The sequence below is a fragment of the Rhinoraja longicauda genome, unplaced genomic scaffold (assembly GCF_053455715.1).
Source record: "Rhinoraja longicauda isolate Sanriku21f unplaced genomic scaffold, sRhiLon1.1 Scf000197, whole genome shotgun sequence".
In the NCBI taxonomy this organism is placed as follows: Eukaryota; Metazoa; Chordata; class Chondrichthyes; order Rajiformes; family Arhynchobatidae; genus Rhinoraja; species Rhinoraja longicauda.
Genome location: NW_027601415.1, coordinates 82059 through 105176, shown reverse-complemented (window position 1 = coordinate 105176; position 23118 = coordinate 82059). Strand labels below are relative to the sequence as shown.

The window sequence follows — 23118 nt, the reverse complement described above, 5'->3', positions numbered from 1 at the left end:
TAAAGATATATTGTATTGTATTGTATTGTATTGTATTGTATTGTAAATGCGATCTTTCAATTAGCTTGTCGTGTGTGTCAATGGTTGTGTACATTTTCCAAATCACTGAACATGAAATGTATCTATTACATTGAACTAGTCATTGAACGGAGTTAATAATACCGTGACGACTTTTGACCAGAAGGGTCCAATGCCATTACATTTTTAAAATATTTTCACAAAAGTAATTTCTGTTCTGTTGCCGGACGCGTTTAAGGCGTTAAAATGAAAGGATCGACAGCTCTGATTCCACTTGCTGTTTATTTCTCTCTTCCCACATTTACATTCCCCCTGGTTTTATATCCGCGCTCACTGGAGTTTTTACGACGCGGAATTTGGGGATTAAATGGGAGCCGTTCAGCGCCGACCTGTTGTCCACCGGGTTTCTGCCCCACAGCCCCTGAGCCCCGCTCCTGACGCCGGTCCCGGGACCCGACCCTTTTACACACCCGGAGCGGAACCGGAGCAGATTCTCAGCCAGTTTCCATCCCACGTCCAGAAGAAAGGATAAAGTTTCTCCGTGAATTTATTCCCAGTGAAGGTGTGGAGATGGGACTTGGTGTCCGCATCGTAAAACGAAACTGTCCCGGACTCGTAACTGAGATAAACTCCCACCCTCCCGGGGATGGGACGGGCGGGGAGACGGGATGGAGGGGAGGTAAGTGCAGCAAACTCGTCATCCCACCGCCCGATGCTCCAGACTCCAGCCTCCGGGGTCAGTGTGACCGGTCTCTTCCTCTCCACAGACTCTGCGGCGACTCCCAGACTCCAGCCCTCACTCCCCGCCACCTCCACCTCCCAGTAATGTCTCCCTGATGTGAATCCGTCCGATCCCAGCACACACGCACTGCCTGTAAACCTCTTCCCGGTGTCAGAGAGACTCCTCCGGGTCCCGGTCCGTCTCATCCTCTTCCGATCCTCAGACACCTCGAGCTCCGGATGCGCTGTTTCCACATCCAGGGTGACGGAGACTGGGGGGGAGAAGCAGAGAATCAGAGAGTCCCCGGGGGTCGGGGGGAGACTCGGGCAGCGCGACCCCGGGACCGGGGGAGAGGCCGCTCGGCCTCAGGCACAGGCGGGCGGAGAACTGAAACCTTGCCCGGGGTTTCACCCACAACCACATCGGGTAGACAACAGACATCTCCCCCGGAGTTTTTAATCCAGAGATGGCGAGGGGGATTTCGTGAGGTGGGGGAGGGTGGACGGGGAGGAAGAGTGTGGAGAGTGAGGAGGATTGTGAGATTGCGGTGGTGAAGGAGAATCGAAGGGGGGTACACATCTGGAGGCAGATCGGAGCAAGAGGATATTGAGGTTAGCGGTAATTTGAGGATGTTAAAGAGGAGGTAGAGGTGCATGGTGGGGTCGTCATGATCACAGTGAAAAGGGGCAGACACGAGGGGCCAGATGACCTGGCCCTGTTTCTTAGAGTGGAGGGTGAGAGAGAGGGAGGGGTGGCTTGGACCATGGAAGGAAGCAGAGGTTAGGCAGAATACCATGTTCTCATGGGCGGCACGGTGGCGCAGCGGTAGAGTTACCGCCTTACAGCGAATGCAGCGCCGGAGACTCAGGTTCGATCCTGACTACGGGTGCCGTCTGTACGGAGTTTGTACGTTCTCCCCTGACCTGCGTGGGTTTTCTCCGAGTCCTTCGGTTTCCTCCCACACTCCAAAGACGTACAGGTATGTAGGTTAATTGGCTGGGTAAATGTTTTTTTTTTTTAATTGTCCCTAGTGTGTGTAGTATATTGTTAATGTGCGGGGATCGCTGGGCGGCGCGGACCCGGTGGGCCGAAGGGCCTGTTTACGCGCTGTATCTCTAAATCTAAAAATCTAATTTTGCCCACTAACCTCCTATGTGGAACCTTGTCGAAGGCTTTCTGAAAGTCGAGGTACACCACATCCACCGGCTCTCCCCAGTCAAATTTCCTAGTTACATCCTCAAAGAATTCCAGAAGATTAGTCAAGCATGATTTCCCCTTTGTAAATCAATGCTGACTCGGAACAATCCTGTTACTACTATCCAAATGCTCCGCAATTTCGTCTTTTATAATTGACTCCAGCATCTTCCCCACCACTGATGCAAGACTAACTGGTCTATAATTTCCCGTTTTCTCTCTCCCTCCTTTCTTAAAAAGTGGGACAACATTAGCTACCCTCCAATCCACATGAACTGATCCTGAATCTAGAACATTGGAAAATGATCACCAATGTGCCCACAATTTCTAGCGCCACCCCCTTAAGTACCCTGGGATGCAGACCATCAGGCACTGGGGATTTATTAGCCTTCAGTCCCATCAGTCTACCCAACACCATTTCCTGCCTAATGTGAATTTCCTTCAGTTCCTCCGTCACCCTAGGATCTCTGGCCACTAGAACATTTGGGAGATTGCTTGTATCTTCCTTGGTGAAGACAGATCCATAGTTCCGGTTCAACTCGTCTGCCATTTCCTTGTTCCACATAATAAATTCCCCTGCTTCTGTCTTCAAGGGACCCACATTTGCCTTGACTCTTTTTTTCCTCTTTAAATAACTAAGAAAGCTTTTACTATCCTCCTTTATATTATTGGCTAGTTTACCGTGGAGTGGAGTGCTCATCCTGCAACATGTGGGAGATCAGGGATATTGTCGGTGTCCCTGATGACTACGTGTGCAAGAAGTGTGTCCAGCTGCGGCTCCTGGCAGACCACATTGAACGGTTGGAGCTGCGGTTGGATTCATACAGGAGCATCCACGATGCTGAGAAGATCGTGAATAGCACGTACAGTGAGTTGACCACACAGCAGGTAAAAGTTAAGCGGACAGAAAGGGAACGGGTGGCCACTAGCCAGCGTAGCAGTAGGCAGGTAGTGCAGGAGTCCCCTGCGGTCATCTCCCTCCTAAACAGATATACCATTTTGGATACTGTTGGGGGAGATGGCTCATCAGAAAAGGCAGCAGCAGCCAAGTTCATGGCACCGTGGGTGGTTCTGCGGCAAAGGGGGGGGGGGGGGGGGGAGAGTGGAAAGGCTATAGTAATAGGGGATTCAATTGTAAGGGGAATAGATAGGCGTTTCTGCAGCCGCAAATGAGACTCCAGGATGGTATGTTGCCTCCCTGGTGCAAGGGTCAGGGATGTCTCTGAGCGGCTGCAGAACATTCTGGAGGGGGAGGGTGAACAGCCAGTTGTCGTGGTGCACATTGGCACCAACGATTTAGGTAAAAAACGGGATGAGGTCCTACAAGGTGAATTTAGGGAGCTAGGAGATAAACTTAAAAGTAGGACCTCAAATGTAATTAGTCTCTGGATTACTACCAGTGCCACGCGCTAGTCAGAGTAGAAATAGGAGGATATTTCAGATGAATACGTGGCTTGAAAAATGGTGCAAGGGGGAGGGATTCAAATTTCTAGGACATTGGAACCAGTTCTGGGGGAGGTGGGACCAGTACAAACAGGACGGTCTGCACCTGAGCTGGAATGGAACCAATGTCCTTGGGGGAATGTTTGCTAGTGCTGTCGGGGAGGATTTAAACTAATGTGGCAGAGGGATGGGAGCATGAGCAGAGAGACAAAGCGGTGTAAAATTAGGGTAGAAGCAATAGGTAGCAAGGTGAAAAGTAAAAGTGGCAGGCTGACAAATCCAGGGCAAAAAATCAAAAAGGGCCACTTTTCAACATAATTGTATAAGGGGTAAGAGTGTTGTAAAGACAAGCCTGAAGGCTTTGTGTTTCAATGCAAGGAGCATTCATAATAAGGTGGATGAGTTGAATGTGCAGATAGTTATTAATGAATATGATATAGTTGGGATTACGGAGACATGGCTCAAGGGTGACCAAGGCTGGGAGCTGAACATCCAGGGATATTCAATATTCAGGAGGGATAGACAGAAAGGAAAAGGAGGTGGGGTAGCGTTGCTGGTTAGAGAGGAGATTAACGCAATAGAAAGGATGGACATTTGCTTGGAGGATGTGGAATCGATATGGGTAGAGCTGCGAAACACTAGGGGGCAGAAAACGCTAGTGGGAGTTGTGTACAGGACACCTAACAGTAGTAGTAGAGTTGGGGATGGCATCAAACAGGAAATTAGAAATGCGTGCAACAAAGGTAAAACAGTTATAATGGGTGACTTCAATCTACATATAGATTGGGTGAATCAAATTGGCAGAGGTGCTGAGGAAGAGGATTTCTTGGAATGTATGCGGGATAGTTTTCTAAACCAACATGTAGAGGAACCAACGAGAGAGCAGGCTATTCTAGACTGGGTATTGAGTAACGAGGAAGGGTTAGTTAGCAGTCTTGATGTGCGTGGCCCCTTGGGCAAGAGTGACCATAATATGGTTGAGTTCTTCATTAGGATGGAAGTGACATAGTTAATTCAGAAACAACCGTTCTGAGCTTAAAGAAAGGTAACTTTGAGGGTATGAGACATGAATTGGCCAAGATAGACTGGCAATTGATTCTTAAAGGGTTGACGGTGGATATGCAATGGAAGGCATTTAAAGACCGCATGGATGAACTACAACAATTGTTCATCGCAGTTTGGCAAAATAATCAATCAGGGAAGGTAGTGCATCCGTGGCTAACAAGGGAAATTAGGGATAGTATCAAAACAAAAGATGAAGCATACAAATTAGCAAGAAAAAGCAGCCTACCAGAGGACTGGGAGAAATTCAGAATCCAGCAGAGGAGGACAAAGGGCTTAATTAGGAAAGGGAAAATAGATTATGAAAGAAAACTGGCAAGGAACATAAAAACTGACTGCAAAAGCTTTTATAGATATGTGAAGATAAAAAGATTAGTTAAAACAAATGTAGGTCCCTTGCAGTCAAAAACAGGTGAATTGGTCATGGGGAACAAGGACATGACAGACCAATTGAATAACTACTTTGGTTCCGTCTTCACTAAGGAAAACATAAATAATCTGCCGGAAATAGCGGGGGACCGGGGGTCAAATGAGATGGAGGAACTGAGTGAAATCCAGGTTAGTCGGGAAGTGGTGTTAGGTAAATTTAATGGATTAAAGGCCGATAAATCCCCAGGGCCAGATAAGCTGCATCCCAGAGTGCTTAAGGAGGTGGCCCCAGAAATAGTGGATGCATTAGTGATAATTTTTCAAAACTCTTTAGATTCTGAGGATTGGAGGGTAGATAATGGAACCCCACTTTTCAAAAAGGGCGGGAGAGAGAAAACGGGGAATTACAGACCAGTTAGTCTAACGTCGGTCGTGGGGAAAATGCTAGAGTCAGTTATTAAAAATGGTATAGTAGCACATTTGGAAAGTGGTGAAATCATTGGACAAGGTCAGCATGGATTTATGAAAGGTAAATCATGTCTGACGAATCTTATAGAATTTTTCGAGGATGTAACTAGTAGAGTGGATAAGGGAGAACCAGTGGATGTGTTATATCTGGACTTCCAGAAGGCTTTCGACAAGGTCCCACATAAGAGATTAGTATGCAAACTTAAAGCACACGGTATTGTGGGTTCAGTATTGATGTGGATAGAGAACTGGCTGGCAGACAGGAAGCAAAGAGTAGGAATAAACGGGTCCTTTTCAGAATGGCAGGCAGTGACTAGTGGGGTACCGCAAGGCTCAGTGCTGGGACCCCAGCTATTTACAATATATATTAATGATTTGGACGAGGGAATTGAATGCAACATCACCAGGTTTGCGGATGACACGAAGCTGGGGGGCAGTGTTAGCGGTGAGGTGAATGCTAGGAGGCTGCAGGGTGACTTGAATAGGTTAGGTGAGTGGGCAAATGCATGGCAGATGCAGTTTAATGTGGATAAATGTGAGGTTATCCACTTTGGTGGCAAGAACAGGAAAGCAGACTATTATCTGAATGGTGGCCGATTAGGAAAAGGGGAGATGCAACGAGACCTGGGTGTCGTGGTACACCAGTCATTGAAAGTAGGCATGCAGGTGCAGCAGGCAGTGAAGAAAGTGAATGGTATGTTGGCATTCATAGCGAGGGGATTTGAGTATAGGAGCAAGGAGGTTCTGCTGCAGTTGTACAGGGCATTGGTGAGACCACACCTGGAGTATTGCGTACAGTTTTGGTCTCCTAATCTGACAAAAGACATTCTTGCCATAGAGGGAGCACAGAGAAGGTTCACCAGATTGATTCCTGGGATGGCAGGACTTTCATATGAAGAAAGACTGGATAGACTCACCTTCTACTCGCTGGAATTTAGAAGATTGAGGGGGGATATTATAGAAACTTACAAAATTCTTAAGGGGTTGGACAGGCTAGATGCAGGAAGATTGTTCCCGATGTTGGGGAAGTCCAGAACCAGGGGTCACAGTTTAAGGATAAGGGGAGTCTTTTAGGACCAAGATGAGAACGTTTTTTTTCACACAGAGTGGTGAATCTGTGGAATTCTCTGCCACAAAGGGTAGTTGAGGCCTGTTCATTGGCTATATTTAAGAGGGAGTTAGATGTGGCCTTTGTGCCTAAAGGGATCAGGAGGTATGGAGAGAAGGCAGGTACAGGATACTGAGTTAGATGATCAGCCATGATCATATTGAATGGCGGTGCAGGCTCGAAGGGCTGAATGGCCTATTCCTGCACCTATTTTCTATGTTTCTATGTTTCTACCCTCGTACCCCATCTTTTCTCCCCGTATTGCCTTCTTAGTTATCTTCTGTTGCGCTTTAAAAGAGTCCCAATCCTCTGGCTTCCCACTCTTCTTTGCTTTGTTGTACTTCTCTTTTATTTTTATGCTGCCCTTGACTTCCCTTGTCAGCCACGGGTGCCTCTTACTCCCCTTAGAATCTTTCCTCCTCTTTGGGATAAATTGATCCTGCAACTTCTGCATTATTCCCAGGAATACCTGCCATTGCTGTTTCACCGTCTTCCCTGCTAGGGCCTCCTTCCAGTGAATTCAGGCCAGCTCCTGCCTCATGCCTTCCCTTTGCTGTACTGTAATACTGACACTTCCAATTTTCCCTTCTCCCGCTCAATTTTTAAAGTAAAACTTACCATATTGAGATCACTGCCTCCTAATGGCTCTTTTACCTCGAGTCCCCTTTGCTGTTTTTGTTATATGATCATGGCTTGGATGTGAATGTGGGAGGTGTGATTAGTAAGTTTGGGGAGGAAGCAAAAATTGTGGATAGTAGGGAAGGTTGTCAAAGTCTGCAGCAGGATGCAGGGTAATTATCTAAACCTTATTCACATGCAGGGATATCAAATCACGAGAGTGCAGGTTTATATTGAGAGCAAAGTATTTTAAAGTATATCTGAGATTTAGGTTTTACTAGACCAAGTGGATCCGTTGGGCCCAAACCTCTCCTGCATTGGTGCAGCACCCTCTCCTCCCCCCCCTCCTCTCTCCCTCCCTCCCCCCTACGTCCCTAGAGATAGAATTAAACCTTAAAATGTGAATAACAAAAAATATAACACCGATTTCAATGAAACGTCTTCCATTAGCACCAAAGGGATGACGGTGAGTAAGGTGGGCTTAAAATCGTCGTGCTATCGTGTACCGTTTTGGCTGTAGTTCCGGAACAAACAAACAAACGAGAGGTTTAGTACATAGATTTACACTGAGAATGGGTGATATCTGGAACATGCTACAGAGGGGGTGGTGGAGTGAGATATCATCAATATATTGGAGGTATTTAAATAGGTGAGGTGGAGAAGAATGCCGATGGAATGTGGGCAAATCGATTAGTATAGCTGGGGAAAAGATGGTCATGGGCATGATGGGCCGAAGGGCCAGACTCTGTAATGTACAACCATGGCTCTCAGCTCCAAGAGCACTGAATGACTGAGTCTCCACAGCCACCGGTGCAGGGTCGTTCCCCAGTCTCTGCGTGCAGTAATGTCTCCTTATCTCTGTGCCACATGGTGCAGCCCACATTCTGAGAGAGTGCCCACTCTCCAGACCCCTCTGACAGGGGAACCATCCTCCCTGCATCCAGCCCACTGAGCCCTGTAAGGACTCTGTGTTTCACTGTGATCCCCTCTAATACACTCAAACGCTCGAGTACACAGGCGTAGTCTATCCAATCTCACCCCGCACAGCAAACTCATTGTCCCAGGGACAAGTATTGTCAATCTTTGCCATATTCAACTCTGTGTAAGGTTTATCATGCTGTAGGTATGAAAAAAAGTAAAGATCACAAGAAAATAGCAGGAGGAGTAGGCTCCGCTCCTCAGGTCGACTCCGCCATTCAATGTGATCATGACTGATCTAAGATGGCACCAATTCCTGTTCTATACAAGTTCTCCATAACCGCCAATTTCTCGATCCTTCAAATATCCATCTGTGTTCACTTTGCCTATTCCAATAATCTGACCTATCACTGCCTCCTAGGGAAGAACATTTCAGATGCTCACTGCTGTTTATATGTTATATTTCTAAGGCGTGGATGTGAATGTCAGAGGTATGATTAACAATTTGATAGCAGCAACCTCTATGGTCGGCTAATCAGGAAGGCTGGAACATATGGAATCCAGGGTAGTTAGCCAATGGGTAAACATGTGGCCTGAAGGTGGGAGACAGAGGTCGGAGGTAGAGAGTTGATTTTCAGACTGGAGGCCTGTTGCAAGTGGTGCACCACAATGCTCAATGCTGAGTCCACTGTTGGTCCCTATTTATACAAATGATTAGATAAATGATGTGTATGTGGGTGGCATGGCTAGCAGGTTTGTGGATGAGACTAAAATTCATGAGACATGGTGGAGAGTGAAGAAGGTTGTCTAAGATTAAACTGATCGTAATGAACTGGGCCAACGGACTGAGGAGTGGGAGATGCAGTTTTCTAAACTTCGAGGGCATCTGTTTAAGTTGTGAAGGGAAAGTCTAAAATGTTCTTCAACGGCAACGTTTTAAGGCACTGGGTGGCAGAGAGATAGCTGCCATAGGAGGTGTTAGAGGCGAATACAATTTCTATCGGCAATGTTTGCATCTGTGTTACTAAAAGGCATTATAAACAAGAAGAGGGGAAACTGAACAGGTTTTACCGTGCTTAATGTCAGATGTCTCTCTCCACAGCGTGTTCATTAAAAAGTGGTGATGGAATTTTTCAATCGGCACGGCACCATCTGTCACTGTGAGTGCACTATCTTCATCACTAACCCTGCAAATATTTAGCAGCTGGTTATAAACTGAGCCTCAACAATTTATTTGAGCTGTTACACACAAACATGCAGGGAAGTTAGTGCAGAAATAGCAGGGGCTATGACGGAAATATTTCAAACGTCATTAGAAACAGGGATGGTGCCGGAAGATTGGCGCATTGCGCATGTTGTGCCGTTGTTTAAAAAAGGTTCTAAAAGTAAACCTAGCAATTATAGACCTATTAGTTTGACGTCTGTGGTGGGAAAATTAATGGAAAAGATACTTAGGGACAATATATATAATTATTTGGATAATCAAGGCCTGATTAGAAACAGTCAACATGGATTTGTGCCTGGAAGGTCATGTTTGACTAATCTTCTTGAATTTTTTGAAGAGGTTACCAGGGAAATTGATAAGGGCAAGGCTGTGGATGTTGTCTATATGGACTTCAGTAAGGCATTTGACAAGGTTCCACATGGAAGGTTGATTAAGAAGGTTAAATCGTTGGGTATTAATAGTGAGGTTGCAAGATGGATTCAACAATGGCTGAATGGGAGATACCAGAGGGTAACGGTTGACAATTGTATGTCAGGTTGGAGGCCAGTGTCTAGTGGAGTGCCCCAAGGATCTGTGTTGGGTCCACTGTTGTTTGTCATTTACATTAATGATCTGGATGATGGTGTGGCAAATTGGATTAGTAAATATGCAGATGATACTAAGATAGGTGGAGTAGTTGATAGTGAGGTAGATTTTCAAAGTCTACAGAGAGACTTGGGCCTTTTGGAAGGGTGGGCTGAAAGATGGCAGATGGAGTTTAATGCTGATAAGTGTGAGGTGCTGCATTTTGGTAGGACAAATCAAAATAGGACGTACAGGGTAAATGGTAGGGAATTGAGGAATGCAGTGGAACAGAGGGATCTGGGAATAACTGTGCATTGTTCCCTGAAGGTGGAATCTCATGTGGATAGGGTGGTGAAGAAGGCGTTTGGTATGCTTGCCTTTATAAATCAGAGCATCGAGTATAGAAGTTGGGATGTAATGTTGAAATTGTACAGGGCATTGGTGAGGCCGAATCTGGAGTATGGTGTGCAGTTTTGGTCGCCAAATTATAGGAAGGATGTCGACAAAATGGAGAGGGTACAGAGGAGATTTACTAGAATGTTGCCTGGGTTTCAGCACTTAGGCTACAGAGAGAGGTTGAACAGGTTGGGTCTTTATTCTTTGGAGCGTAGAAGGTTGAGGGGGGACTTGATAGAGGTCTTTAAAATTTTGAGAGGGACGGACAGAGTTGACGTGGGTAGGCTTTTCCCTTTGAGAGTGGGGAAGATTCCAACAAGGGGACATAGCTTCAGAATTGAGGGACAAAGGTTTAGGGGTAACATGAGGGGGAATTTCTTTACTCAGAGGGTTGTGGCTGTATGGAATGGACTTCCGGTGGAAGTGGTGGAGGCTGGCTCGATTTTATTATTTAAGAGTAAATTGGATAGGTATATGGATAGGAGGGGATTGGAGGGTTATGGTCTGAGTGCAGGTAGATGAGACTAGGTCAGGGAGAATGGTCGGCGTGGACTGGTAGGGCCGGACAGGCCTGTTTCCATGCTGTAGTTGTTATATGCAGTGTTTCAGTCAAGAGCATATCCTACCTCCTCTTCCCACCAGCTTCCTCCTGCAAGAAACAAAACACAAATCTGAGTAGACTGAGACGGGACATCCACATCCCGACAACAGGAGTTTCACACAAATCACAACATGCCCCAGAAATGTTCCACTGCCCAGCATTTATTGTCGTCGTCACAGAGACAGAAATTGGATATTGCCCTAGAGATTCTACAAGTGTATTAATAGCAAAATAATAACTAGGGGGAGAATAGGTCTCTTTAAGAGCAAAGGGATAATTAGGATAGGACAGGTCCTCTTAAGTGCTGGCGACCTCAAGGCGTGTTAAGGTGGGTAAATTGCAGGGGTTTTGATTGTGTATCCGAGGGCAAGCCTTCAACAGATCCCTTTAACGCCGCGTAATTCTTTCCCACTAAAGAGGAACATACGACAAACTTTCCAGATGATCTTTTGATTTCCTGGAGATTTTCCATCTTTTCGGGGAAATTTCCAACATTCGCTAACTCAGTGACAGGATCACAGTAACTCATCCCAAGGAGACCGCAGGCAGTACAGAGATCCCGCAGATTATGCGGGAGGCCACTTAGTTTGGGAACAACAGCAGCACAGCTCTGGAACAGACGGGGCATTTACCCAGTTCTCAATTACTGGGAAAAAGCAGCATTTATTTTAGAAATATCCCCTACCATTTTGTGCCTGTGCACTTTCACTTCGCCAAACTGTGGAGTCACCCCTCACCTTCAGAAACACCACACTGTTCTTTTGATCCATCCGTTGCTGCAACTTAAAGAGCTCCTCCTGAATGGAATTTAAATTCTCCTCAATCTCTTCAAGTTTTTTCTCCATTGTATTTAGAATCTTCTTCTCTTCCTCCCGGATATCTGCCAGTACGCGCTGCTCTTTCTCAGTGAGAATCTGATGCAGTTCAGCAAACTGGGATGTGATCTTGGACAGAAGGTTGTGTGACTGTTCCTGTGAAATGAAAGGTGAAGATCAATATTTCATGTCACTGATTATGGTTCCTCGCGTCTTTACTGGTGACATTTGGCCTGTGCATTTTTATTTGCTTTGGCAATTTAATAGTTTTTCTAAATGCATCTAAAGTATCGTGAGGGTAATCTTACAACCCATCAATCCTCTACCCCTAATACAATTCCCAGCTGCCTATTCCTTCTCACGTGTCCATTAATTCCCATTTATCCGTCCACCAACCCCTAGTGGGGTGCCGCAAGGCTCATTTCTGGGACCGCAGTTATTTACAATATATACTAACGGGACAGAAACTGCAATTGGGAAGCAATCAGCAGCAGTAGCAGCAATCAGCAGCAACAGCAGCAATCGGCAGCAACAGCAGCAGCCAGCAGCAATCAGCAGCAGCAGCACCAAGCTGTGTTGCTTGGGAAGTATTGTGTGGGGATAGTAAGGAGTAAGACCTGTGTGATCTCCCGGACAAGTTTCGATCGCCTAGCTTGGGGTCGGAGAGGAATTTCCCGGATTTTTTCTCCCCAAATTGGCCTGGGTTTTTTATCCGGTTTTTCGCCTCTCCCAGGAGACCACTCAGTTCTTTTGGGTGGGCGGTTGGAGCGGTTGGAGCAGCGGCCGGGCGGTAGGTTTAGAAACCGAGCACGGGGCTTTGTTTGGGGAGTACGAGTGCCAGGGCAGTTTATTGTTCTGGGTGTCGGATGTGGGGAATCTGGGAGTCTGATAGTCTTCCAGACATCCACATCTGCGCCAGGTGCGACGAGATGGGGCTCCTAAGGGACCGTATTAGGAACCTGGAGCCGCAGATTGATGACCTCCGTCTGGTCAGGGAGAGTGAGGAGGTTATAGATAGGAGTTACAGAGAGGTGGTCATTCCAAGACCACGGGAGGTAGACAAGTGGGTCACGGTTAGGGAGGGCAAGGAGCAGAGGCAGGGACTAGAGAGTACCCCGGTGGCTGTACCCCTTGGAAATAAGTACTCCTGTTTAAGTACTGTTGGGGGAACAGCCTACCTGGGGGCAGCGACGGTGCCCGGGCCTCTGGCAAGGAGTCCGGCCCTGTTGCTCAGAAGGGTAGGGAAAAGAAGAGGAGAGCGATAGTAATAGGGGACTCTATAGTGAGGGGGTCAGATAGGCGATTCTGTGGACGCAGTCGGGAGACCCGGATGGTGGTTTGCCTCCCTGGTGCCGGTGTGTCTGAGCGTGTCCAGGATATCCTGAAAGGGGAGGGAGAGGAGCCAGAGGTCGTGGTACATATAGGTACCAACAATATAGGTAGGATAAGGGAAGAGGTCCTGAAAGGAGAATTTAGGGGGCTAGGAAGAGAGTTAAAAAAAAGGACTTCCAAAGCAATAATCTCAGGCTTACTGCCTGTGCCACGCGATAGTGAGCATAGGAATGGAGTGAGGTGGAGGATAAATACGTGGCTGAGGGACTGGTGCAGGGAGCAGGGATTCAAGTTTCTGGATCATTGGGACTTCTTCTGGGGGAAGTATGACCTGTACAAAAAGGACGGGTTGCATCTGAACCTGAGAGGAACCAATATCCTGGCGGGGAGATTTGCTAAGGTAATTGCGGAGACTTTAAACTAGTACGGTTGGGGGGAGGGACTCAAACACAGATAGCTAATAGGCAGTGTGTGAGGCAGGAGGCAGAAAAGGGAAACACTCAAACCCAATATGTAGGAGAGAAAGTAGTGAAAAGAAATAAACTGAGAATAAGAAATGATGGGTCCCTTAAATGTGTATATTTTAATGCTAGGAGCATTGTAAGAAAGGTGGATGAGCTTAGAGCCTGGATTGACATCTGGAAGTATGATGTTGTGGCGATCAGTGAAACATGGTTGCAGGAGGGTTGCGATTGGCAATTAAATATTCCAGGATTTCATTGTTTCAGATGTGATAGAATCGGAGGGGCAAGAGGTGGGGGTGTTGCATTGCTTGTCAGGGAGGATATCACAGCAGTGCTTTGGCAGGACAGACTAGAAGGCTCGATTAGGGAGGCTGTTTGGGTGGAACTCAGAAATGAGAAAGGTTTAGCAACACTTATAGGGGTGTATTATAGACCGCCAAATAGGGAACGAGAATTGGAAGAGCAAATATGTAAGGAGATAGCAGATATTAGTAGTAAGCACAGAGTAGTGATTGTGGGTGATTTCAATTTTCCGTATATAGACTGGGAATCACATTCTGTTAAAGGGCTGGATGGTTTGGAGTTTGTAAAATGTGTGCAGGATAATTTTTTGCAGCAATACGTAGAGGTACCTACCAGAGAAGGGGCAGTGTTGGACCTCCTGTTAGGAAATGAGACGGGTCAGGTGACGGAGGTATGTGTTGAGGAGCACTTTGGGTCTAGTGATCACAATGCCATTAGTTTTAATATAATTATGGAGAAGGTCAAATCTGGACCAAGGGTTGAGATTTTGGATTGGAGAAAGGCTAATTTTGAGGAGATGAGAAAGGATTTAAAAGGAGTGAAATGGAACTTTTTGTTTTATGAAAAGGATATAATAGAGAAATGGAGGATATTTAAAGGTGAAATTTTGAGAGTACAGAGTCTTTATGTCCCTGTTCGGTGGAAAGGAAAGAATAATAATTTGAAAGAGCCGTGGTTTTCCAGGGAAATTGGACACTTGGTTCGGAAAAAGAGGGAGATATACAATAAATATAAGCGGCAGGGAGTAAATGAGGTTCTTGAGGAATATAAAGAATGTAAAAGGAATCTTAAGAAGGAAATTAGAAAAGCGAAAAAAAGATATGAGGCTGCTTTGGCAAGTAATGTAAAAGTAAACCCCAAGGGGTTCTACAGATATGTCAATAGCAAAAGGATAGCGAGGGATAAAAATTGGTCCATTAGAGAGTCAGAGTGGACAGCTATGTGCTGAGCCGGAAGAAATGGGGGAGATATTAAACAATTTCTTTTCTTCGGTATTTACCGAGGAGAAGGATATTGAATTATGTGAGGTAAGCGAAACAAGTAGAGTAGTGATGGAAATTATGAGGATTAAAGAAGTGGAGGTACGGACACTTTTGAAAAATATAAAAGCGGATAAGTCTCCAGGTCCTGATAGGATATTCCCTAGGACATTGAGGGAAGTTAGTGCAGAAATAGCAGGGACTATGACGGAAATATTTCAAACGTCATTAGAAACGGGGATGGTGCCGGAAGATTGGCGCATTGCGCATGTTGTGCCTTTGTTTAAAAAAGGTTCTAAAAGTAAACCTAGCAATTATAGACCTGTTAGTTTGACGTCTGTGGTGGGGAAATTAATGGAAAAGATATTTAGGGACAATATATATAATTATTTGGATAAACAAGGCCTGATTAGAAACAGTCAACCTGGATTTGTGCCTGGAAGGTCATGTTTGACTAATCTTCTTGAATTTTTTGAAGAGGTTACCAGGGAAATTGATAAGGGCAAGGCTGTGGATGTTGTCTATATGGACTTCAGTAAGGCATTTGACAAGGTTCCACATGGAAGGTTGATTAAGAAGGTTAAATCGTTGGGTATTAATAGTGAGGTTGCAAGATGGATTCAACAATTGCTGAATGGGAGATACCAGAGGGTAATGGTTGACAATTGTATGTCAGGTTGGAGGCCAGTGTCTAGTGGAGTACCCCAAGGATCTGTGTTGGGTCCACTGTTGTTTGTCATTTACATTAATGATCTGGATGATGGTGTGGCAAATTGGATTATTAAATATGCAGATGATACTAAGATAGGTGAAGTAGTTAATAATGAAGTAGAGTTTCAAAGTCTACAGAGAGACTTGGGCCTTTTGGAAGGGTGGGCTGAAAGATGGCAGATGGAGTTTAATGCTGATAAGTGTGAGGTGCTGCATTTTGGTAGGACAAATCAAAATAGGACATACAGGGTAAATGGTAGGGAATTGAGGAATGCAGTGGAACAGAGGGATCTGGGAATAACTGTGCATTGTTCCCTGAAGGTGGAATCTCATGTGGATAGGGTGGTGAAGAAGGCGTTTGGTATGCTTGCCTTTATAAATCAGAGCATCGAGTATAGAAGTTGGGATGTAATGTTAAAATTGTACAGGGCATTGGTGAGGCCGAATCTGGAGTATGGTGTGCAGTTCTGGTCGCCAAATTATAGGAAGGATGTCGACAAAATGGAGAGGGTACAGAGGAGATTTACTAGAATGTTGCCTGGGTTTCAGCACTTAAGCTACAGAGAGAGGTTGAGCAGGTTGGGTCTTTATTCTTTGGAGCGTAGAAGGTTGAGGGGGAACTTGATAGAGGTTTTTTTAATTTTGAGAGGGACGGACAGAGTTGACCTGGGTAGGCTTTTCCCTTTGAGAGTGGGGAAGATTCCAACAAGGGGACATAGCTTCAGAATTGAGGGACAAAAGTTTAGGGGTAACATGAGGGGTAACTTCTTTACTCAGAGGGTGGTGGCTGTATGGAATGGGCTTCCGGTGGAAGTGGTGGAGGCAGGCTCGATTTTATTATTTAAGAGTAAATTGGATAGGTATATGGATAAGAGGGGATTAGGGGGTTATGGTCTGAGTGCAGGTAGATGAGACTAGGTCAGGGAGAGTGGTCGGCGTGGACTGGTAGGGCCGAACGGGCCTGTTTCCTTGCTGTAGTTGTTATATGGTTATATGGTTATATGATTTAGACGAGGGAATTAAATGTAATATCTCCAAGTTTGCAGATGCCACAAAGCTGGGCGGCAGTGTGAGCTGCGAGGAGGATGTTGTGAGGCTGCAGGGTGAGTTGGATAGGTTGGGTGAGTGGGCAGATGCATGGCAGATGCAGTAAAATGTGGATAAATGTGACGTTATCCACTTTTGTGGCAAGAACAAGAAGGCAGATTATTATCTGAATGGTGTCAGATTAGGAAAAGGGGAGGTGCAAGGAGACCTGGGTGTCCTTGTACATCAGTCAATGAAAGTAAGCATGCAGGTAGAGCAGGCAGTGAAGAAAACTAATGGCATGTGAGAGGATTTAGGTTTAGGAGCAAGGATGTCCTACTGCAGTTGTGCAGGGTCCTGTTGAAACCACACCTGGAATATTGTGTGCAGTTTTGATCTCCTAAATTAAGGAAGGACATTCTTGCTATTGATGGAGTGCAGTGTAGGTTCATCAGGTTAATTACCGGGATGGCAGGACTGAAAGAATTGTATTCACTGGAATTTCAAAGGATGACAGGGGATCTTATAGAAACATGTAAAATTCTTTAGGGATTGGAGAGGCTAGATGCGGGAAAAATGTTCCTGATGTTGGGGGAGTCCAGAACCAGGGGTTATAGTTAAAGAATAAGGGATAGGTCATGATCATATTGAATGGTGGTGTTGGCTCGAAGGGCCAAATGGCCTACTCCTGCACCTATTTTTCTATTTAGGACTGATATAATAATAATATATTCCTTTATTCGTCCCCCACTGGTGAAATTTACAATGAGATGAGGAAAAAAAATTCACCCAAAGAGTTGCGAATCTATGGAATTCTCTGCCTCGGAAGGCAGTGGAGGCCAATACACTGGATGTTCTCAAGAGTTACATATAGCTGTTAGGGCTAACGGAATCAAAAGATATGGGGAAAAAGCAGAAACGGGGTACTGAATTTGGACCCTAATTCAGCCATGATCATGCTGAATGGCGGTGCTGGCATGAAGGGCCGAATGGCCTACTCCTGCACCTATTGTCTCTGCAGCGCCCGAGTTCAGGATCGAACCCGCTCGCCAGAACTAGGAGACAGCAGCACTACTTGTGTCACTGCGCTGCCCTGTTATTACACGCATCACAGGGATCAAACCTGCACAAGATCAGGAAATCGAAACTTAAAAGCCTCACCAGAACTCCAGAAATCTTCTCTTTCTGTTGCTGTTCCATTTGCTGGATCTCTGATTGATCTTTCGTGAGAGACTGGATGGAAGTTTTCACCTGATCCTGGAATTGTGTTTGAAAATCGGAGAATAAAAGCGTTAGACAATAAAAACGGTATTAAACAATGATGGGATCAAAATCGGTTTGCTTTTACCTTGTAGTTTTCAACAGCTTCTTTGACCGGCATGAAGCTGTGAGACTTGTGTTCCCGCCCAGCTGCACAAACCACGCAGATCAGCTTCTTGTCAGTTTCACAAAACAGCTTCAGTTCTTCCTGATGTTCCTCGCAGTGAAGTTTACTTTCCTTCTCTGTCCGATTCAGGCTCAGTGTTTGAGCTTTCTCAGCCAGTCTCGCCAAGGCCCGATTCACCCTGAGGGTGCGGTCTGTAAACACCTCTCTACATTCCGGGCAGGAGTTTCTCCCCTCCCGGTCCCAACTCTGTGTGATACAGGAGCGGCAGAAGTTGTGCCCGCACTCCAGTATAACCGGATCGGTGAAGAAATCCAGGCAGATGGGACAAACTGCCTCCTCGGTCCAACTCTCGACCTGGTCTTTCGCAGCCATTTTAACTCCGCCTCTTCCTGGTTCAAAACGCATTCCCTTTCGCGCAGCTGCTGATCAAAGATACTAGAGGAGAAAGATAGACCACTCGACCCTTAGACAATAGACAATAGGTGCAGGAGGAGGCCATTCAGCTCCTCGAGCCAGCACCGCCATTCAATGTGATCATGGCTGATCATTCTCAATCAGTACCCCGTTCCTGCCTTCTCCCCATACCCCCTGACTCCGCTATCCTTAAGAGCGCTATCTCGCTCTCTCTTGAATGCATTCAGAGAATTGGCCTCCACTGCCTTCGGAGGCAGAGAATTCCACAGATTCACAACTCTTTGACTGAAAAAGTATTTCCTCATCTCAGTTCTAAATGGCCTACCCCTTATTCTTAAACTGTGGCCCCTGGTTCTGGACTCCTCCAACATTGGGAACATGTTTCCTGCTCTAACGTGTCCAACCCCTTAATAATCTTATATGTTTCGATAAGATCCCCTCTCATCCTTCTAAATTCCAGTGTATACAAGCCTAGCCGCTCCAGTCTTTCAACATATGACAGTCCCGCCAGTCCGAGAATTAACCTAGTAAACCTACGCTGCACACATACTGTTCCCCAAAACACTGATTACACTGGAGAGGCAGGTTTTGCGGTTGATAGGCAGACGGTTGGACAAAGGCCAGAGATGAGAAGACAGAAGGTGTGTGACAAAATGATTGAGGACTTGCGAATTGTGTCCTGATCTTCAAACAGTCTTCTCCTCAGACGGCCAACGGTTGTGCAGGTGCACTGAAGGCGCTGGTGAGTTTCACCATCAATGTCTGCCTTCCTCTGGGAAGAGGAGCGCCGGCCAGAGCACCCGAGGATCACCATCGTTACGACCATTTTAAAGGAAGGGGACAAATCCACCCGCGGAAACTATGGAGGGTTCCCCCGCTCTCTAACACATGGAGGGGTCAGTTACACATTAAACTGCATTGAATATAGACGGAAGCGGAGAGTAGCGCTTGGGACAGTGTAAGGCAGGATAATATGTTGGAAACAACTGCAGAGTGGATTCACGAAGATGGTGCCAGGATTTGAGGGTCAGAGCGAAAGGGAGAGGTTGGGCAGGGAAGGATTTATTCATTGGAGCGCAGGAGGCTGAAGTGCATAAGATCAAGAGGTGAATAGACAGGGTGAATGCACAGTCTGTTACCCGGAGCAGTGGAATTGAGAACTAGAGGACACAGGTTTGTGGTGAGAGGTGCAAGATTTAATCGGGAACCTGAGGAACAACATTTTCACACAGAAGGTCGTGGGTGTCTGGAACAAGCTGCCAGAGGGGGCAAGTGAGGCTGGACAACAACGTGGAGTGGAGTTGAAGCCCCGTTTCCTGAACAAAGAGGACACCGAATCACCCCTCCTCCTCTTGCTCCTCCTCCCCCTCACCCCTCCTCTTCCTCTCCTTCACCCCTCCTCCTCTCCTCCTCTCCCTCATCCTCCTCCTCGCCGTCTCCCTCTCCTCCTCTCCCTTTCACCCTCCTTTCCCTCTCCACCACTCCCTCTCATCCTCTCCCTTTCCCTGCACCTCCTCCTCCTCCCCTCCTCTTCCTCTCTCTCACCCCTCCTCTCCCCACACCCCTCCTCTCCCTCGCCTCCTCTTCCTCTACTCCTCACCCCTCCATTTCTCTCTCCTCCACTCCCTCTCCTCCTTTCCGTCACCCCTCCATTTCTCTCTCCTCCTCTCCCTCATCCCTCCAATTCTCTCTCCTCCTCCACTCCGGGCCTCCGCAGCCGCCTCTCTCCGCAGCCGCCGCCGCTCCTTGTGGAGCCGCTGCCGGGCGGGGTCGGGGTCGGTGCCGCCGCTGCAGGCTCGGCGGAGAGGGTGGTGGAGGGGATGAGGGGGAGAGGGTGGTGGAGGGTCTTGCTTCCATAATACCGGTTGCCATCAAAGCTGAAGTGAACAGTAATCAGTCGCTATGTGTAGGAAGGAACTGCAGGTGGCAGGTTGCTGACCTGGTATATCTGGGCGAGTACTAAAGTCTTGTGCTACTCAGCTTGCTCCAGTGCTCACCACAATATTCAACCTCTCCTTGGCAAAGTCCGTGGTCCCTGCATGCTTCAAAAGATCCATCATTGTACCGGTGCCAAAGAATGCCTCTCCAGCGTGTTTAAATGACTACCGACCGGTGGCCCTCACCTCGGTTGTCATGAAATGCTTGGAGAGGCTAGTCAAGAAGCACATCTGCGCCCTCCTTCCTCGCAACATGGACCCACTACAGTTCGCATACCGTCCGAACAGGTCCACGGATGATGCGGTCTCCCAGGTTCTACACACCGCTCTCTCTCATCTGGACAGCCAGGGGGGCTATGTGAGGATGCTGTTCATTGACTTTAGTTCAGCATTCAACACAATAGTCCCCAGCAGACTGGTTGAGAAGCTGCTGGAACTGGGGCTTAGCACCCCTCTGTGTGCCTGGGTCCTGGACTTTCTCACTGCCAGGCCCCGTGGTCAGGATGGGGGAACACACATCTAGCTCCCTCATCCTGAACATAGGATCCCCCCAGGGCTGCGTCCTTAGCCCCCTACTGTACTCCCTGTACACACATGACTGTAGGGCCAGGTTCAGCTCAAACTCCATCATCAAGTTTGCTGATGACACTGTGGTGGTGGGCCGGATCTCCAACAACGATGAGAAGGCCTACCGGGAGGAGGTGGCTGATCTGGCACTCTGGTGTCAGGACAATAGCCTCCTCTTGAATGTCACTAAAACAAAGGAGCTGATTGTGGACTTCAGAAGGGCTAAACATCCAAGGACGTACACGCCACTGGAGATAAATGGGTCTATTGTGGATAGGGTGAGCAGTTTCAAATACTTGGGAGTCCGCATCGCAGAGGATCTGACGTGGGCAACGCACATTGCCGCACTGGTGGGTAAGGCTAAGCAGCGCCTTTACCACCTTAGACAACTGAGGAAATTCAGAGTGTCGCTGAGGATCCTTCATTGCTTCTACTCTGGGGCTGTAGAGAGCATCCTGTCCGGCAACATTACAGTCTGGTTTGGGAACAGCTCTGCCCAGGACAGGATGGCCCTGCAGAGAGTAGTGCGTTCGGCAGAACGCACCATGGGAACTACACTCGTCCCCCTGCAGGACCTATACATCAGGAGGTGCAGATCCAGAGCAAGCAAGATCATGAGGGACCCCTGCCACCCCAGTAACGGACTGTTCCAGATGCTACGGTCAGGCAAACGCCTCCGCTGTCACGCTGTGAAAACGGAGAGGATGAGACGGAGCTTCTTCCCACAGGCCATCAGGACTGTCAACTTTGATAACCCCAGAGACTAAATTTTTGTCGACACTTTTTGTGCTATGTTTAGTAACTTATTAACTTTATTTATATGCTGTAACTGTAATTATTTTTGTGCACAACCCGCAGGCATTGCCACTTTCATTTCACTGCACATCGAGTATGTGTATGTGACAAATAAATTTGACTTGACTTGACTTGACTTGGATAGAAAATTGGAGAGAAGGAATGGGTGACGTTTCGTGTCAAGACCCATCTTCAACCGGTCAGATTCGACCCGTGCGTTGGAAGGAACTGCAGATGCTGGTTTAAACCGAAGATTGAGTCTGAAGAAGGGTCTCGACCCGAAACGTCACCCATTCCTTCTCTCCAGAGATGCTGCCTGTCCCGCTGAGTTACTCCAGCTTTTGTGTCTATCTTCAGCAATCAGTGGGTGACAAGCTTTGAGTTTAAAGTGTGAAGATATTAGAGGGGATGATTGAGGTGTAAGCGAGGAGAGAATCAGGCAGGCAGATGGCATCACAGATCCTCATTACACAATAATCAGAAAAAAAGACAAGGTGTGAACAGGCGCTAGTTTAAAAGCATTAAATTCTCCATGTAAGCTTCAGTAAGTTTTAGAGTCGAAGGTCTTTTATTGTCACGTGTACCAATTAAGGTACAGTGATATGCGAATTACCATATAGCCAGACAAAAAAAAATCAAGACACAGAATTACATAGAAGTTAACATAAACATCCACCACAGCGGATTCCCCACATTCCTCACTGTGATGGAAGGGAAAAAAAAGTCCAACCTTCGTCCTCTTTATTATCTTCCACTTTATAGCACAGAAACAGGCCCTTCGGCCCACCGAATCCGCACCGCCCACCGATCCCCGCACACCAGCACTATCCCACACACAGTAGGGACAATTTACAATTTTACCGAAGCCAATTAACCCACAACCTGCACATCTTTGGAGTGTAGATGGAAACCTGAGCATCCGGTGAAAACCCACGCAGGTCACGGCGTGAACACACGTACTACGTACAGACGGCACCCTAATATCCATCAGAGGCACAAGCATTCCCAAATGGACAACAATGAAAAGAAATTTGGGCAGACACACAGACAGGAAAGGTTTGGACGGATAGACAAAAAGTGCTGGAGTAACTCGGCAGGTCAGGCAGCATGTCTGGAGAGAAGGAATAAGGAGATGCTGAAAATCAAAAATAATATCCGAGAAATACTCAGCTGAACGGTTAGCGTCTGTAGAGAGAGAAACAGGTCGATCATCATTTGTCATCAGTATCAGATCTGAAAATCATTTGGATAGCAGTAACAGGATCGGTCTGAGTCAACGGATTTACGAAGGGGAAATCATGCTTGACTAATCTTCTGGAATTTGTTGAGGATGTAACTAGGAAAATGGACAAGGGAGAGCCAGTGGATGAAGTGTACCTGGACTTTCAGAAAGCCTTTGATAAGGTCCCACGTAGGAGATTAGTGGGCAAGATTCGAGCACATGGTATTGGTGGCAGGTTGCTGACCTGGATAGAAAATTGGTTGGCAGACGGGAAACAAAGAGTCGGGATAAATGGGTCCCTTTCAGAATGGCAGGCAGTGACTAGTGGGGTACCGCAAGGCTCGGTGCTGGGACCGCAGCTATTAACAATATATATTAATGACTTACATGAAGGGATTAAAAGTACCATTAGCAGATTTGCAGATGACACAAAGCTGGGTGGCAGTGTGATCTGTGAGGA

At 46.9% G+C, this 23118-nt stretch overlaps 1 protein-coding gene across 1 annotated transcript; it reads right to left on the bottom strand.

Moving 5' to 3' along the window:
• Nucleotides 1–213: 213 nt before the first annotated feature.
• Nucleotides 214–22651, bottom strand: LOC144590483 (zinc-binding protein A33-like). Its single transcript, XM_078395067.1, has 7 exons — nt 22603–22651; nt 17685–17839; nt 17498–17593; nt 11443–11676; nt 10731–10753; nt 8991–9106; nt 214–1010 (listed from the first exon to the last, which is right to left on the bottom strand). The coding sequence occupies exons 1-7, from the start codon at nt 22649–22651 to the stop codon at nt 481–483; spliced, it is 1203 nt and encodes a 400-aa protein (XP_078251193.1). The 3' UTR covers nt 214–480.
• Between the last annotated feature and the right edge of the window lie 467 nt (nt 22652–23118).

Coding starts and splice junctions, on each gene's coding strand:
- LOC144590483 (XM_078395067.1), bottom strand. CDS start 22,651: ATGATGATCGACCTGTTTCTCTCTCTACAGACGCTAACCGTTCAGCTG. Junction 10,754..11,442: donor ACAGTGTGGTGTTTCTGAAG/GTGAGGGGTGAC, acceptor TGTTTCTTGCAG/GAGGAAGCTGGTGGGAAGAG. Junction 1,011..8,990: donor GACATCTGACATTAAGCACG/GTAAAACCTGTT, acceptor TCTCCCCCCCAG/TCTCCGTCACCCTGGATGTG.